The following is a 16946-nucleotide window of genomic DNA, read 5'->3' on the forward strand; positions in this document are numbered from 1 at the left end:
ATTAAATAAGCTGTTAAAAAAATGAAATGTCATAAATTCAAAAATTTATATTAAATAATTGTACTATAGCAATTCTATAAAATTAATGTTAATTTGAGAAAGGAATAAATACAATATGAAAATAATTAACAAGCTCTTTTCTGTAATTTATTGTAATTTAATAAAATATAATTAAAATATAAATTATATCAATTAACTAGTTTTTCTAGTAGCAAATGTAAAATCTGTTTGATTAGAATTTGAATTCAAAGTATTACATTTTTCAGTTTCTGCTTTTCTGAACCTTAAAGTTTTCTGAAGTTTTAAGTGTAAGATATGTTCTCTGGCTTCTTTTAACTTTCTAGTAGGTACATGTTGTAATGCTTTCTTCCAATCTTTTGTATGCCTTAAATCTAGCAATATATTCATCACCTGATTGAGTGTTAAATTCTTTGCTGAACCAGAACCCCAAGAAAGATATTTTTCCAAGGGCAATTTAGCTATTTGTAATCCATTTTGTTTAGCTTTTGCCAAAGATAATGGTTGTTGATTGTGCTATAAATAAATAAAAAATCGACTTAATGAAGAATATATATATGTACATAATATATGTGAGTGTGCACGTGTGCATATAATATATATAAAATATTTTTTTTTTTTTATCAACTTACTTTATCTACTATTGCACCAATGATATACACCATATCTGGATTGTATTCAGTCATATCTGTTCTACAATGTGGAGTAAGATATACTAGCTGATCCTTTGGAAAAAAATCTAAGTAAGATTGTGATGTTATAATCGCTGGAAAATCATCATCCAGGAAATTAGGCATGATAATATTACAGTTCTGCAAAAGCAACCCATCATTTTTCAGATTACAAAAGTAAAGAGACAAAGGATTCACATGAGTACGATTATTGGCAAATGACATAATCAGCTGTTTAGCACAAGCATGTATTTCACGCTGAGTCATGTAATCCTCATAACTACAATCAAACACAATTTTTGGTTCAAACATCATAGCCTGAAGTAATTGACTATTATAATAGTGACTTATGGTTGAGTCATATATACGTAGAAACAAAGTATTATGTGCAAGTCCATATTTCATTTCACCAGTATCTTCAATCTGTTCTACTTCTGCCTTTTTAGCAAGCGCTTCAACTTTTTTTAACTCTTTTTTTTTCTTCCTATTTATTTCTGCTATCTCATTCAACCATAAAAATTTAAGGTATTTTCTAAACAACGTTAAAAAAAACATAATTAGATATTCATCTTTAAAATTATAATGATATCTTCGAAAGAAATACTTACTTCCTATTTGTCTTGGTCTTTAAATTTAATAGTGCCAACCAATCTTTTGGTATAATTTTCTCAGGAACTTTTTCAGCATTGTGTCGCATGACATCTATTTCTAATCTCAATATTTCAAAGACTTTCTTATTATGAGGATCAGATAGAAATTGGTCAAGCTTCTGCTGTAATTTATCTATTATATTAATATGTTTTTGATCATCTTTCTTTTGGATCGGAGTTTGACAATAAAATCGTTTACTCCAATAAGTATTTGTGTAACGATCGATCGTCGATCCATGTGATAAAGTATCTTCGTGGATAGATTGTCTTAAAAATTTCTTATGAAATTTTACTGAGACAATCATACATCTTCTCATATAATTGTACATTTTACAAGTATAATTCTTCAACACAAGAGAATTACTTTTATCGATCTATGATGTTAAAATACCGCATGGATAAATTACTAACCAATAACCTATATTTTATAGGAAACTTTTACTGGCAAGAAAATAATCGAGCAGAGAGAAACCCGAAGCCTGAGAGAGGCCACGCCGTTTTTTATATGACGCTTTCCTTTGTAGCACGCTGGCGCCACCTGGATTCATTTTGGAGCAGATAGAACTATGGCCAGATCCATTTTTTGATGTGATGATCGTCATGATAAAACGACTGATTGGTTCATGTCCTAAATTCATAATTAGGGGTTTGAAAAATAATAAAAATATAATATTATAGATTTATTAATATATTTTATTACATATTATTTTAACTGTAATCTTTTGTCATTATATTTATTAAGAATTTGAATATCCAATAGGATTATGTATTTTCTAGGGATTGATATTTTCGTCCACGGAAAAGAAATTATTTTATTCGATGGGTTGTGTGTGCTAAAGTCACTATAATCTAGTGACTTTAGTGTATGCATATATTAAATATCTATCTTTCTTATTTCATTGTTCATGGTAATCAACGAGATCTTCAGCCACCATTTGCAATCGTTCGTTCATTTGTGTTCGTTACTAATTCTCGTCGGTTTTTCAGTGAATTGTATTCAGTGTTATCGTCTTGGTAAGAAAACTCAAAAATTTTTCTGTAATATATAATTATTATTTTTGTACATTGGACTTTTCATTAATTATTTCATAAGTATGTAAAAATCTAATTTGGCGTCGCCAATTTTGGAGACGCTTCGAAGACAGTTTCGGAGCGTTTATCCGCCACGTTGCCTTTATGCCGAGTATTTGGTATAAAATAGTATAATTGTATTATGTATTTATGTGTATGTGTATGCGTATGTGTAAGGGTTATTTGTTATATATCTTACATTTACAACATTTTTCTATTAATGTGTAATAATTGGTTTTTATGAGATTAAACTCTTGTTTATAATTTTTTATCATGTACGTAATATATACATAACACCCGGCATATATATCGTTTCTATTGCTTTCATATGAATTTTATTTTATTTGTATAACTTTTGCTGACGTAATTTTGTTATATAGACAAGATGTATTTGTATATGTACAGGATGTCCGGTAACTCGTATAAAATCTCTCGTGTACAGGTAAAGCGGATGAAACTGAGCAAAGTTCTGTTACATTTTGCGATTTTCGCAATAATTATTCAGAAATTCATTAAAAAATATTGACTAATTCGTGTGAGTATTAGCACGTGACGAGAAAAGTTAGCGCGCTGTCACACGGTAGATAGTTGCACGCATAGTAACAGGACAGTGGGCTGTCTTTGCATTTAATATATTGGGGCGAATTGGTCGACATTTTTTAATTAATTTCTTAATAATTATTTCGAAAACCGTAAAACGATACCGAACTTCTTTGCTCAGTTTTATTCGTTTTATCTGTACACGAGAAATTTTTTACGGATTATTGGACACCCTGTATATTTATCTATAATTTAAATTTAGAATGTTTTAAGTTCTGATACCATTGTGTTTTTTTGTGATAATTATTTTCATTAAAAAAAAGATATTTAAAGAATAAGTCTCAAAAATTAAAATATATACATACACACACACACATATATATATATATATATATATATATATATATATATATGCACATAAATTATTAAATAAGTTTAATAATATATTAGTTCTATATATAAATCGTAAATACACAAATATTATTTTAAAGTACATATTTAAGTGGAGAAATATGTATTGATTGTAATAGAATTGTTTTTAAGATAAAGATATTGTAAATAAATAAAACTTGTCTAGTGACCTATGTATATATAGAATTCTGCATAGATAAGTTTACAAAGAAAAAGATGAGATTAATTATGTTAAAATGTTTGTCACAGCAAAGCAAGCACAATGTCGTTTAATCGAGGAGTAAAAAGAGATTCCTTTGGAAATCGAGGGAATTTTAATCGGGGTAGTGGAGGCAGTGGTAACAGAGTTGGCAATAACATGGGTAATAACAATATGGGAAATAATATGGGTGGAGGAATGAGTGGAAGCAGTGGTATGGGTGGAATGAATCCCTGGGAAAGTGGTATGATGCCTGGCAGAGGAATCTTGCCCACACCCAATAATAATCTCTCTCTAGCATCGCCACAAGCACAGCTAGCAATTGCTAGTAATCTTCTTACAAATTTACTTCGCAGTCAACAGGAAGTGCAACCGCAGGTATCAGAATATTTCTATTTTGAAATTGTATTTCACTGTTCTGGAGTTGCTTTAATTTATTATTATGCAGGTACCGTCTCTCATGAGTCTTGGAAATAATTATTCTGGACCAGGACCGAATTATCCCAATCAACAGAACTATTCTTCAGGACGGTTTAGCGATCGACCGGCACGACATCCTATAAAGAATCAACGTCCTCAGCCTTACAACAAGGTAAGCGATTTCATGCAATACACGATACTTTTATAAGCGAACATAATTTTACGACACTTCTTTTAACACTTGCTTACGATCTTCCTCTGTATCGTAAACAGGAGTTGTAAATTGACAATCTTTAGTTCACGTTTCCTTGCGTGGACACAAATTGTCTTAATTATTCTGCACATTACAAATTCCTCTTCTTGTGCTATTCGATTAAATAGGATATATCGTTCACTCGATTAGACGTGGCCGGCGAAATCACTAAGATATAATTAATTCTTGTTGATGGATCAGCCTTGTCTGAACGACTCCTAGATATCGTCCACAAAAATATTTCATTAAAAGAGCACTGTTGAAAGACGTGTGTTGATTTTTCAGAATATAATTCTCAATTTATTACTCATGGAAGTTTAGTGGGGAAGTTTTTGCAGAACCGAATTTAAAACTGATGTTGCCTCGTTTTATAATCTATGTAATCAGTCTTCTGTCCACTAATATGATATTAAAATCAATGTGGTTGCACTTTATTCAAAACTACTGTTTATATACACAAGTTGCATATTTGACTTGATTTTGATTTAACTTCGTCTTCACGTATATTAGTATTCATCGAGTTTTGCTCAAGTATTTTTAGTGGCAAAAATTATATCTACTTTTATATAATTATGATCGTTGCGATCGTACCTAACGTACACAAATGTATCCTCGACTCGAAATCGGGATGCACTCAACGGTTTTCCCCTTTTGCTTTCATACTCGGTACAAAAATGGAAGAAAGAGTTTCGGTATATTTTACCGGCTCCGTTCTGCTTCCATTTATCGATCATAGAACTGTTTTCTCCCTCAAATTCCCAAAGCGGTTTCTAGAACCAGTGTCTCGATTTGAGAAGAATCACAGTTACGTCAGATACTTCTCATGATACTTTTGGTCGGTTGACCTCTACTACTTGAATAGATGGGCAATCGAGCCCGAGATGGCCCTGCTGGGCGGCGTGGCCCATCCGCACAACAATCTCGTGCACCCCAGTCTGGCAGTCAACGTATGAATGGAAACCAAATCCAACATCGCAACGATAAATCTTCTAAACCAATTCCTGCCTCTAAACAAAATCAGACTGCCAAAAAGGAACAGCAGGATGTTAAGACTTCTGATAGCGAAAAAGCAGAACCGCCTGTTCCGAAAAGGTAAGCTCCCGATTACCTGTGATTGGTATAGTTTCTTCAAATTTCAGTAAGTCTCAGTCTCTCTCCGAACTATTTGCTTATATGTATATAATATTTATTATATATTATATACTATATATTATATATATTATATATATACATATAACATATACATATGTTTTATATACGTTTCTTAATGTAGCCATATGTTATATATAATACTAGTTTCATAAATTTCTCTTTTTTTCTACATCTTTCTTTTTATCTTATGCCATTAACACGAATCATGATTCATATATTTTATCAGAAATAATCAAATCAGAGTATTAAAAAAATTTGCTGTTTTTCATAATTTTTTCGTACATTCATTAAAGCAAATTTTAGCACATTATTTTTTGGAAGAATATATTATCTATATTTAAAATAAATAAAATGTATGAATTACATATATATTTACCAATGTTTTATATAATTAATCCAATTTTCTTTAGTCTTATTAGGGAGAAATTTCTTATACACACATCAACGTTATAAATTATTTAACTATATACAATAATTTTTAATCAAAATTAAAAATGTTATAATTTAACATAAAATAATCAATTGTCGAGAGCAATTATAAAATATTTCAGAAATATAAGAAATTTTATTTTAAAAAATATTATTTATGATGAATAGTGACGACATGGATGAATCCGAGGGGAAAAAGCGCGATTGGAAGGATGTGAAAGAAGAAATAAAAGTTGAAAAAATAGAAGATGAAAAAATGGAAGATACCGAGAAAAAGGTGGAAAATCCTGTCACTACGGAAGATTTTACAACAAAAGAGGCAAAGGAAGCATCTGAAAAACCTGAGAAAGAAAACACGAAAACGACCGGCAAGAAATCGGAGGCCAGACATGCCGAAAGTCGTTACGCTGAAGTTCCGATGAGCCACATGTTTTGTCATATTTGCAATAAGCATATGTGGGACGGATTTGTATGCATTATGAACAAAGTTACCAAATCTGTATAACCATTTACTATGTAATAATTATTGTATTTCTTTGCACAGTCCTTCGAAAATCACTTACGCGGACGTGCGCATCAGCTGATGATGGAAAAGTTAGACGAATCGTACAAATTGAAGGTCGATCTGATGAGACACGAATTGCGAGTCGCCGAGGAGCAGCGTGAGCTCAGCTTAAACAATTCAAAACGGCGCGGCAAGAAAGTAAGAGACTTATACCTTCTAGAAAAGTTAAACATAGATTTTTGATAGTAAATAGTATTTTTGTGTGTATATATATATATATTTTTTAATTACAGGTGTCTGTGGATTTCAATGTGAGAGAATATTGTACGATGTGCGATCTGAACTTTTATGGAACTTTATCTACACATAGAAAAAGCGAGAAGCATCAACAGTTGAAAACATTCTTGCATCCTCGATGTTTCCCTTGTCTAAAGGAATTCCCATCTCGCATAGAATATGATGAACATTGTTTAACACCTACTCATATGAAAAATGCTGTTCAGTATGAGGAACAACGTAAAAATAAGAAAAAAGGTAATAAAAGAAAGGAAAAAAAGTTAATTTATTTTTGTTAATTTAATTAATTAACATTAGTTAATTTTTAATTAATTTAAAAAATCATTTTTTTATTAATTAGTAAATAAAAAATGTTTTTGTAGAGAAATTGGCAAAGGGAGAAGCGGAAGTTCGCACTGCGGAAGATGAAGAGAAAGATATTTGTCATGACATAAAGAATGAAAAGGAAGAAGATTCAGGAGAACAAGAATATATTACAGATATTACTGAAAATATAAATGAAAAGAAATTTAAAGTACCATCTTATAAATATTGCCGTCAGAATCAGATCTTTATTGGTATGGATTATAGAAAATTGAAAAAATTTAATATTATCAATATAAATCTGTATAACAGTTTTGTTATTCTTTGTATTATTTTTACAAAAAAAAAATATATTTTTTTACTCAGGTAAATCTATGGTCAAGGAGGCCCAAGGATTTTATTGCGAGCGTTGTCGAAGATTTATGCTCTTGGCAGAAGATATGAATGCTCATCTGCGTAGCATCACTCACTATCGAAATTTCTTAGCAGAAGTAAAATCGTTAACATCAAATACAATTACAGAGTCGAAGGAAACTGAACAAACTGAAGTAAGCAATTTATTATAAAAAGAATATAATAGAAACTTATTTTGAATATTATTATATCGTATTTGTAGAGTGAGAAAAATACCGTCGAAGTTAAGGAGGAATGCGATGGAAATCGGAAACGTCGCAAGATTAGTCATGATGAAACTGAAGATAACGAAAAACCGAAAGAGTCGCAGGAGAATAATGCTGATAATGCAAACATGGCACCAAAGAGATCGGATGGAGAGGAAAAGTATGATCCTTTGGAAGCCGACGCCGCCGAGTCGGAGGAGGAAGAAAATCGCGAGGCGGAGGAAAACGTGGAAGAGATTACCACGGAAAACACTAACGTACAGGAGAAAAAGACACCAGTTGACGAAATGTGGGCTGATATAGACAATGATAACGATGTGGAAATGGGTAATTTGGTCGACGATGCAGACGAAAAAGAACACGTGGATCATGAAAAGTCTATTCAGAAGGTAGATCGAAATCACAGTCCTCAAATGAAACCTAGAGGCCGTGGATACGTACGCGGTCGCGCTGGTCCACGTGCTAGAAGATCCCGGCGATAAGGTAATACTATGAATTAACGAAAGTGTGAGCAAATGCACGAGAAAGGTGCGTTGAAAAGAAAATTTCACAATTATATGTTTTGTGTGTTAAGATAAGTTTAACAATAAAAAAATATAAAATGTTTTTTTATTGAAACATATGTGTTAATATGCTCATGTAATATTATGCAACATTAACAAGCGTAAACACAAATATATAATAATATAAGATCTTATTCTTATCCAAGCGATTCTTATCTAAGCGATTTTCATTAGTATCGTGTATCAGAAACGAAACGCGAGAGATGTCAGAATTTTTGTACAGAGATGAATTTTTAACCACATTACCTTTCCTCCCAGCTCTTGAACTCACTCTGATATGGCACTATTATGTGAATCAACGAAAAAAGTTATCGATTATTGCATGCGATCACAATTGTATTTAGAGAAAATTGTATTTGTGTATACGATACTAAGAAATAGATTCTTCTATTAACATAAATGAGAGAAAATTGATTGATATCGAAATTTAAGTGTACATTTAATATGATATATGTGATTGAGATATATGTAATGTTTAAATGTAGACTTTATATAATTACAAAATTATTTCCACCAGTCCTATATTTTTTTGACATAGAAAATTATAAGAATTCCCCAAACACTTTGCTTAGAAATATAAATAGATATAAGATAGATCTCTTTTCATTTCTTAGAAATTCGAATTTTTTTCAAATTAACAGCGAATTCGGTTGGATGCACTAGTGCGCACTGGTGCATATTAAAGATTATATTAATTTATAATATAATAGTTAAATAATTAAAATATATTAATATTATAATAGTAACAATTATTATCATTATTCATATTGAACAATATAATAGCTGTTATGTTAGTATTATTTTAATCTTTTAATTATTATATTAAATGTAATTTGTATACAATAATATCTGTGTACAACCGAATTTGCTACCTGTGCTGGTATATATTTTTCAACAAATCGAAAATTTAATTAATGTCTGTATTAAAATTTATATTAAAATTTGATTTATTAACATGTCATTAATATACAAAATTATTGATAATTTTATTAGATCAAATAGATTATAGAAATATTAGAAGAATTATTAATCCAGTTATTAATCTTTCTTTCAATTTAACATACGTTTAAAAATATTTTAAATAATTGAAAATTATACTAAAAATAACTATATACATATATAGGGTGGAAAATAACTATTTATCAAAGAAAAATGCAACTTGGACCTTGGACCCTTAGCAAATAGTTATTTTCCACCACATGCGTATTTCTAATTTTATAATTTATCTCTTGTAATAATTTTTTAATTAAAATTTTTTAATAAAAATAATGTTATTCTAGACAAAACAAGATCAATTGATCAGCATTTATCATATAAAAATAATATATTTTTTTTTCATCTATTTACTACAAATTGTATTACAAATAAACTTTTGAAAAATTTTAAATAGAATATTTATCAAGATTTAATATAAATGATACTAGTTTAGTTTTACTTTTGCATTATTGTTATATTTTTAATATAATGCAAAAAGTAAAACTAAACTAGTGTAAACTAATAATGGTATAGAATGTGAAATTATGATATAAAAAATAATCATATATATGTATGTACATGTAATATTCAAATGCATATATTAAATGAATAGTATTAAGAATTCAGTAAAAATAACATGTATGTTACTGTAATGTATTTATTTCCTAATTTTATTAATCCTTAGAAAGATGAGTAGATAGAAATTCGTCTACAGAATCTGTGTCCCATTTATGTATGTCCAGTATATCTTCAATTCTATTTTCTTCATCATATAGTTTAATAATTGGATCTAAGCCTCTCACATATTTTATGCTGAGATTCTTGTATTTTTTTGGTCGATCACTTTTAATGAAAGCTGAAAAGAAATATGTAAGTTAACAATTTATATTAAATTTTGCATCATTAGTCCAAATATTTTTATGTTATCAAAAGCAATTAGAGATAGTATGAATACCTTGTATTTGCGGATATTGTCCAAATTTACATGTACACACTTCAAGGACAGCTTTAGGATAACGCTTTGATCCAGACAAATCATTATCATTATCTTTTAGACAACATTCCTTACATGTAACACTAATAAAATAAAAGATATAATTTATGCTTTAGAACCTTAATCATTTATGTTTTAATCGTAATAAAAAAATTTAATAATAAAGTAGATTTTTGTGCATACAGAATTTTTACTAATTCGGGGTCGCTGAAGCGTTCACAGGTTGAGCAAAGCACATTGGCTTTATTGAATCCCAAAAGCTTGCAATCATCTGCTGTAAATTCTGCGATAATAATGTTCACCTGTGAAATACATCATTAATGTTATTAGTTTATAAATGTTATAGCAAACACACACACAATTTATGCTTTGGTCTTATATTACGTTTAAAGTAACTGCTTTAATTACATGAAGAAAGTCTGAATCGTTTTAAAAAGGTAAGTTCAGATACATATAATTGGAGCTTGCTTTTTATATGAAAGTTATATCTCTTGTTGCTTACCGCAGAGATGAACAGAAATGAAACCGTGAACAATGAATAATTCATATTTTGCTGCTCTTTTTGTATTTATTATAGAAACTAAAAAATTGAAATACGTATAGTACACATCATGTTATACATAAAAAGGTTAGGTAATAATATTTTGTTTTGTATGTATAAAGATATAATAGCATAAGTAATGAAAGCGATAGCCAATTGACTTACATCTCTTCTAAGAAAGCAAGAAGTTATTACGGTTAACATATCACTTTTTGCTATACGTAACACATTGATATTATATCCAGTGAGATACCTGACAGATTGAAACGGAAAGGAGCAATGCCCCATGCCACATGCCCCATATGCCACCGTTTTTCATACGACGCTTTTTTTTTGCAGTATGCTAGCGCCAGCTAGATCCATTTTAGAACGGACAGAACTACATAGCTAGAACAATTTTTCGATGCCATGGTAAAACAACCGGTTGGTTCTTGTCCATGCTAGATCCATATAATTGATGAATTTGAGAAGTACACGAAAATATTATGGGTTTATTAATATATTATTACATTACATATATTATTTTAGCTACGTGTAATCTTTTTTCATTTTAAAAACATTATAGAGGTAACAATAGACAATAGATAATAATAATATATGTACTATTATATATTTTATAAATTTATTATTATATGTATAAATGAAATAAAAGTCACATAAGTGTATCACGTGGTGTCACGATATCATAAAAAATATAAACAATAAATAATATTTATATATGTTTAGTCAAGAAATGTCTCTTACTTTCTCTTTCTTTAATTATTTATAGTTTATATTAACTTATTAAAAAAATTTTTTTAAATTTATTTTTCACACATTATATATTCAATCATATATATTTGAAAAATAGTTAAAAATCTGTAAAATATTAACTATTTTATATATAAAGCAAGAAAATTCCTGATAGAAATATTTTACTGAAAATATAGTAAAATTTTGTTGAAAATATCTCTCTGCGAATTGACCCTGTTTTATTATTATTTCATCAATATTTCAATATTTTAATAATTTTTTATTTAAAAGTAACACAGTTTCCATTTTAATTCAATAAATTTCAATGTCGAATATTCCAAAACTCATTTATTACTTTTCAGCAGTATATTTTAATTTTTCTTATATTTTACACTATTACATTGAATTTCATATGGAAAGTTATGATTCATTTTGAAATATATTCAGTAATTTTTCAACAACTTTCATTTCACTTTTTATCGCGATTTCATAGTACTTTCAGCAAATTTTTTCCATTAGGGATATCACTTAAATTTATGAGAAAGACAAAACAGGAATAAGACTGAATATACTAAAACATGTTTAATATAAAATAACAATGTCAATGAAAACAGAACCACTTGTGAATAAATAGTTTTTCTTTATATACAATAATTTCGCTCATACATGATTTTCACCCTCTCTGTACAATTTAATGTCACATTACTTACATTATTTTTGTCAATTTCTTAAAGTATATAATATCAAAGGCACGTTATTCTTTATTAAAAAATTTTTCTATATGTTGTTAATATTATCACTAATAATTTGTAATTGTTGAATTTTTAAGAGTAACTTAATTCAGTATTTCTTTATTAGTTTATTGTTTATTTTAATAACAAGAGGACTGCAAGATATATATTTATTATATGCTATATATGAGTAAATTAGTCAACGGTAATCAATATGCATCTTGGACTAGGTCATAAATTAATCGAAATATTAGGAACACTGAGAGCATTCTTGACTTTCGATTTGTAAATTCACATTGCAGTATATTTTAAATGTTTCATTGCAGATATGACTACAGAAGGGAATCAGTATAATTATATCCCACATCTATCGTTAAAAATCGGGTTCATTTGATTCATAAATTTATTTGTCTCACTCGAAGATCATGTACACACACATACGACGTGTTGTATGAAATTAAATGCATATATAACTAAAAATATTTTAAACACATATACACACACACACACAAACATACAGACATACATAGGAGATTTAATTACTGACCTATTGTAAATGGAATGATTTTACATGGTATTCATCACATACCGTTGATGAATTAATGAATTAATCACTCTTAACTAATAATTTTTAATTACTTAACTAATAATTAATAACTAATGAAAGGGACGATATTAACCTTTGCGCGACCATAATATTTGTATATATTTACATATTATATACACAACGCTCGTTATATGAGAGAACTCTCAAAGGAGGTATTGAAAACTTATTATAGAATTATACTTATATTTCGCTGAGCACAGATTTGGATACTACAGAGACACGCGATAACAAAATACTTAATCAGTCAAACAGATTAAGTGCAACATAAGATCTTTTCTCACGTACATTTCATATCGAAAACTAAACTCATTGAAATATTATTTCAATCTTTGATTCAAAGCACACGTCTTCACGATCATGTTTCTCCAAGTGAGAAGATCGCACGTTTTTGGCGAACAAGTTTACTAATGATATAATGTTATGCTTAATGTATCATTACGCAATCGTATTAATGTATTTTTATTATTATTAATAAATTCTTGTTCGCTACTTATTTTTAAACTTTTATGTTTATCTGTTATTTAAAAAACTCATTATAGGTACGTGTTTGACACTGCGGGAGAAAATAGACGAATTAAAAATGATTTATTTTACGAAGTATGATATAAATTTTTTAATTCTTTCTAGTCTTTAAATTAGAGTCTGACTTTTTGCATTACATACAAAAATTTTGAAATCAATATATGATTCTGAAGATTAAGAAAATTTAGTTTTGATTTTGCATAAAAAATTAATTTTTCAATTCGTTTTGTTCACTGATTCTTTCCAGGAAAAAATGAATATATTTTTAATCCATTTTATTTTGTCCATTTTTATAGGGTCTTCTCCGTTTTTGACGAATTAATATGTTAGATTGTGTAAGAGCAATTATTGAAACGTAATATTTAATTTCGACGAATAATAATCGTCGATCGTTAACGGCACCGAAATTTACGTCCTAAATGTCACAATGCAACGTCATGAATATTTTAATAATTTAACATCACAAATTGAGTCACATATCTGAATTTAGCATCCGTTTGTTCTATCCCAGTCCTAAAACGTATTTTGGTAGATTGTACGCAAACCTGGGGATGGCCATCACTGCGGATATTCTGCAATTCCAAAAAACTTTGATTATAATATTTTCACATGTATTATTATCTTAACTGCCAAGTTTGATAAAGATGAGGAATATTATTTCTCATGCATCAATAAACATAAAAGTTTATCTTTTCTAATTGTAAAGTGAAAACGAATAACAATTCTTATCGCATGTATGAGAGAGAAATAATAACAAATTCTTCCATTTAATTTTTTTCTAAAAATGCTGTACAAATAAAACTTTTAGAATTTTGTTTTTAATATATACATATGATATATACATATGATTATAATGTAAATAGAAAATAGATCGGTGCAGTTCATGAAAGTGTATACTGCGTGAAGTAATCATTCTAAAATATTTATAACTTGGTAACTAAGAAGACATCGAGATAAAGTAAAAACCAGCCGCCTAAAAAATTGCACTTATTTAATTAACATTGTAATTAGTTATAATTAATTTTGTCAATACTGTCATTATATATAAATTTGTTCAATATTAATTATATTTATATGTATATATTTATATACATATTAACTAATTAAATAATTAGTTAATTCATTTGAAGAAAACTATTGACAGCTGTCTCTTTTCAAAAATATAATCTTTTAATATAATATGTATACAAGGTGTCCCATATATGTTATAATTTTCTCACGCAATTATTTCTTGAACTATTTGTTGTTCGATAAAATATTTCAAATAGAACTTATTCTATTTCGAGTACATTTTATTATGAATGTAAGTCTTGTCTGAGTGGAGGCATTTTATAAATTTAAAAGTCAATCTAATTTTTTTATTGAAATCAATCCTTGTAATATTCTGCAAAAAGTTATGATGGCCAAAAATTGAATAAGTTGTGAGTATATTTCATAATTTGTGCAAAATTATGTTAAATTAAAATATAAATAAAATATAAGAATAAGTTCTAGTTTAAAACATTTTTTTCGAACAACGAATAGTTCGAGATAATTTCATGGAAAGATTATAATGGGACACTTTATATATGTTTCGATTATATTAAATGTTATTAATAAAATACTAATAAAATTTATTTTTACACGCGTACGCAAAAGAATAATTCGTCAAATATTCCTTTTAACAAATATTTCTGTCAAAATAGCTTTTAAAAAATAGTGAAAATATTATAGCTTATACACACTATGCACAGTAAAATGTGCTTTAAATGATTGCCATCTATGAAAATTATGCAGCTGGTTTAATTAGATGTACATAAAAAAATTATTTGCAACTTATATATTTGTGCTACTTACTATAGTGCGCGAAGAAAGAAATGTAAACCATCGGCTGTTATGTTCCATCACCACAAACAAGATTACCGACTCTACTTCTAGATATATATAAGTTACTTGCTTTTTGCGATGAAGTAAAATCGGCTCAAGTATTGTTGCAATGCATCTAAAATCTGTTGACATGCGTCTAAAAAAAGCTTATACATTTTTACATATTGCATGAAACACATTTTAACGAATGCGTTTTTGTTCGTTGCTGAAATTAATTCAAATTGTTAAGAGGTATCTACAGCAATATTTACAGTAAGTTGGTCAATTGATATAGAATCCCAACACCGTGTTTTATGTTGTTTATTTTATTAGAAAAGTTGTCATGTTAAAGAAGAACATATTTAAAATGTATAGTTTTTGATAAGGCACATAAGGTTAGATTTTATATAATATTTATATAATATAAGATTACATAATATCTTATTTGTTTATAAAACTCCTTGTTCTTTTCATTTTTTTTATTTTAATGTAGACGAAACTCGAAGGAACTTGAAAAAAAAATATGATTGCCTTTAATATGATACAAAATGTTTCGCGAAGAACCCTCTGAAACAAACATGAAAAATCGAATATTTTTTTAATTTCTGCTTTTTCTCACTATCAAAGATATTAGTATTTTCAATTTCTCATGCAAGTGTTATGTAAGGATACATATATCTCATGCAAGTGTTATGCATGATACATATGTAATAAGATTATAGATCTATAATAAGATTATAGAAAGCTCATTCGAGTGTATATGTATATATACATGCATTTCAAATTAAGCAATATTAATAAATACTTCGGTGTTTTGAATGTAACCTGTCGGTATTTTCTTTCTTTTCACTGAGCTGTTGAGTAAAGAAAATATACAGCTTACTAAATATACATGTATTATTTTAATCTATATCTCTCTCTCTTTGCGCATATTCTAAAATTTAGCGCCTATAAATTCTTATATACTAATTAGCGAAAGAAAGAGAGATTAATTTATTTTCTATAATATTCTTATTTTCCTCCATGACAATTTAAATAAAATACAAGCAAATAACATAAACAATTCAACTTTTACAATATTCATCTATAATCATTTTTGGGATTAAGATCAACTTTTTGCAAGAAATAATTGTAAAATAAAAACAATTTTATTTTTAGAGATATAACTATTCTGCCCACTAATATGGCATAATTAAAAAAATTTTTTTTATAAATATTTGTATTTCTTAGTAATATTTAATATTATTGATTATATTGCTTTTATTTCAAATAAATAGTGAAAGAAATTAGATTCAAATTGATCAATTTCTTCACATTTGTATAGCTTTATATTTTTTTAGCTTTATATTTGTTTAGCTACATATTTTTTTGCTTCTTGCAATTAACAATCATTAAAAGATTTAAAAAATTAATTACTATAGATAGAAATTTAATTTATTTTGTTAAATGCATATAAAAAATAATTACATCTAAATCACATGTAGTTGTGTTTCCAAATTTATACAACATCAAGTTAATCACAAGTGACGTGTCTATGTTATTGTATGTGTGTGCGCGCGCGGGTGTGTATGAAAGATATTTAATATTCGATTTGGCATGTTGTATAGTGCGCGACAAACTTAATAAATATAATTAATTATTATTAATATTTATTAATATATTATTGATGTATTGTTATACTCTAATTGAGCATTTGGTATATATTTTCTCTCTTTTCTCAATTCCATTAAAATCAGACTTTAGTTATTAATTTCTACATATTGTTCATGTTTCTTTGTAATTCGTTAACACATCATCTTACATAAGCAAAGTTATTTGTGCTACTATTAACATTTGATTAATATATTTCAAGCGATTTTTATTAAACTAATTGCAAATTAGTTTATTATTAGAGTGT

General features: G+C 27.9%; 4 protein-coding genes across 5 annotated transcripts in view; 1 reads left to right on the plus strand and 3 right to left on the minus strand.

Moving 5' to 3' along the window:
- Positions 1 to 117: 117 nt before the first annotated feature.
- LOC140662869 (mitochondrial ribonuclease P protein 1 homolog) lies at positions 118 to 1826 on the minus strand. Its single transcript, XM_072886548.1, has 3 exons — positions 1298 to 1826; positions 651 to 1221; positions 118 to 534 (listed from the first exon to the last, which is right to left on the minus strand). The coding sequence occupies exons 1-3, from the start codon at positions 1666 to 1668 to the stop codon at positions 193 to 195; spliced, it is 1284 nt and encodes a 427-aa protein (XP_072742649.1). The 5' UTR covers positions 1669 to 1826; the 3' UTR covers positions 118 to 192.
- A 421-nt stretch (positions 1827 to 2247) lies between these two features.
- Pep (Protein on ecdysone puffs) lies at positions 2248 to 8385 on the plus strand. The gene is made up of 10 exons (XM_072911369.1): positions 2248 to 2353; positions 3611 to 3938; positions 4009 to 4152; positions 5096 to 5325; positions 5983 to 6283; positions 6359 to 6517; positions 6613 to 6853; positions 6979 to 7173; positions 7286 to 7467; positions 7536 to 8385. The coding sequence occupies exons 2-10, from the start codon at positions 3624 to 3626 to the stop codon at positions 8019 to 8021; spliced, it is 2253 nt and encodes a 750-aa protein (XP_072767470.1). The 5' UTR covers positions 2248 to 2353; positions 3611 to 3623; the 3' UTR covers positions 8022 to 8385.
- Positions 8386 to 9714: 1329 nt separating this feature from the next.
- Positions 9715 to 10933, minus strand: LOC140676377 (selenoprotein F). Its single transcript, XM_072911371.1, has 5 exons — positions 10778 to 10933; positions 10574 to 10651; positions 10255 to 10373; positions 10033 to 10154; positions 9715 to 9933 (listed from the first exon to the last, which is right to left on the minus strand). Exons 2-5 carry the CDS (start codon positions 10616 to 10618, stop codon positions 9752 to 9754), a joined length of 468 nt encoding a protein of 155 aa, XP_072767472.1. The 5' UTR covers positions 10619 to 10651; positions 10778 to 10933; the 3' UTR covers positions 9715 to 9751.
- A 1535-nt stretch (positions 10934 to 12468) lies between these two features.
- LOC140676083 (sphingomyelin phosphodiesterase) overlaps positions 12469 to 16946 on the minus strand; it is a 28122-nt gene continuing 23644 nt past the window's right edge. Inside the window, exons 11-12 of one of the 2 annotated variants that reach the window (XR_012048531.1) lie at positions 15041 to 15616; positions 12469 to 13776 (exon numbers count right to left, since the gene is read on the minus strand). Coding sequence is in view for 1 of the 2 variants with exons in the window: in XM_072910759.1 (XP_072766860.1) it covers positions 13707 to 13776 (70 nt within the window). In the remaining variant the exon portion in view is untranslated. The remainder of the gene's footprint in view (positions 13777 to 15040; positions 15617 to 16946) is intronic. The other variant, XM_072910759.1, reaches the window with a different exon arrangement.

The sequence above is a fragment of the Anoplolepis gracilipes genome, chromosome 2, assembly GCF_047496725.1.
Source record: "Anoplolepis gracilipes chromosome 2, ASM4749672v1, whole genome shotgun sequence".
Taxonomy (NCBI): Eukaryota; Metazoa; Arthropoda; class Insecta; order Hymenoptera; family Formicidae; genus Anoplolepis; species Anoplolepis gracilipes.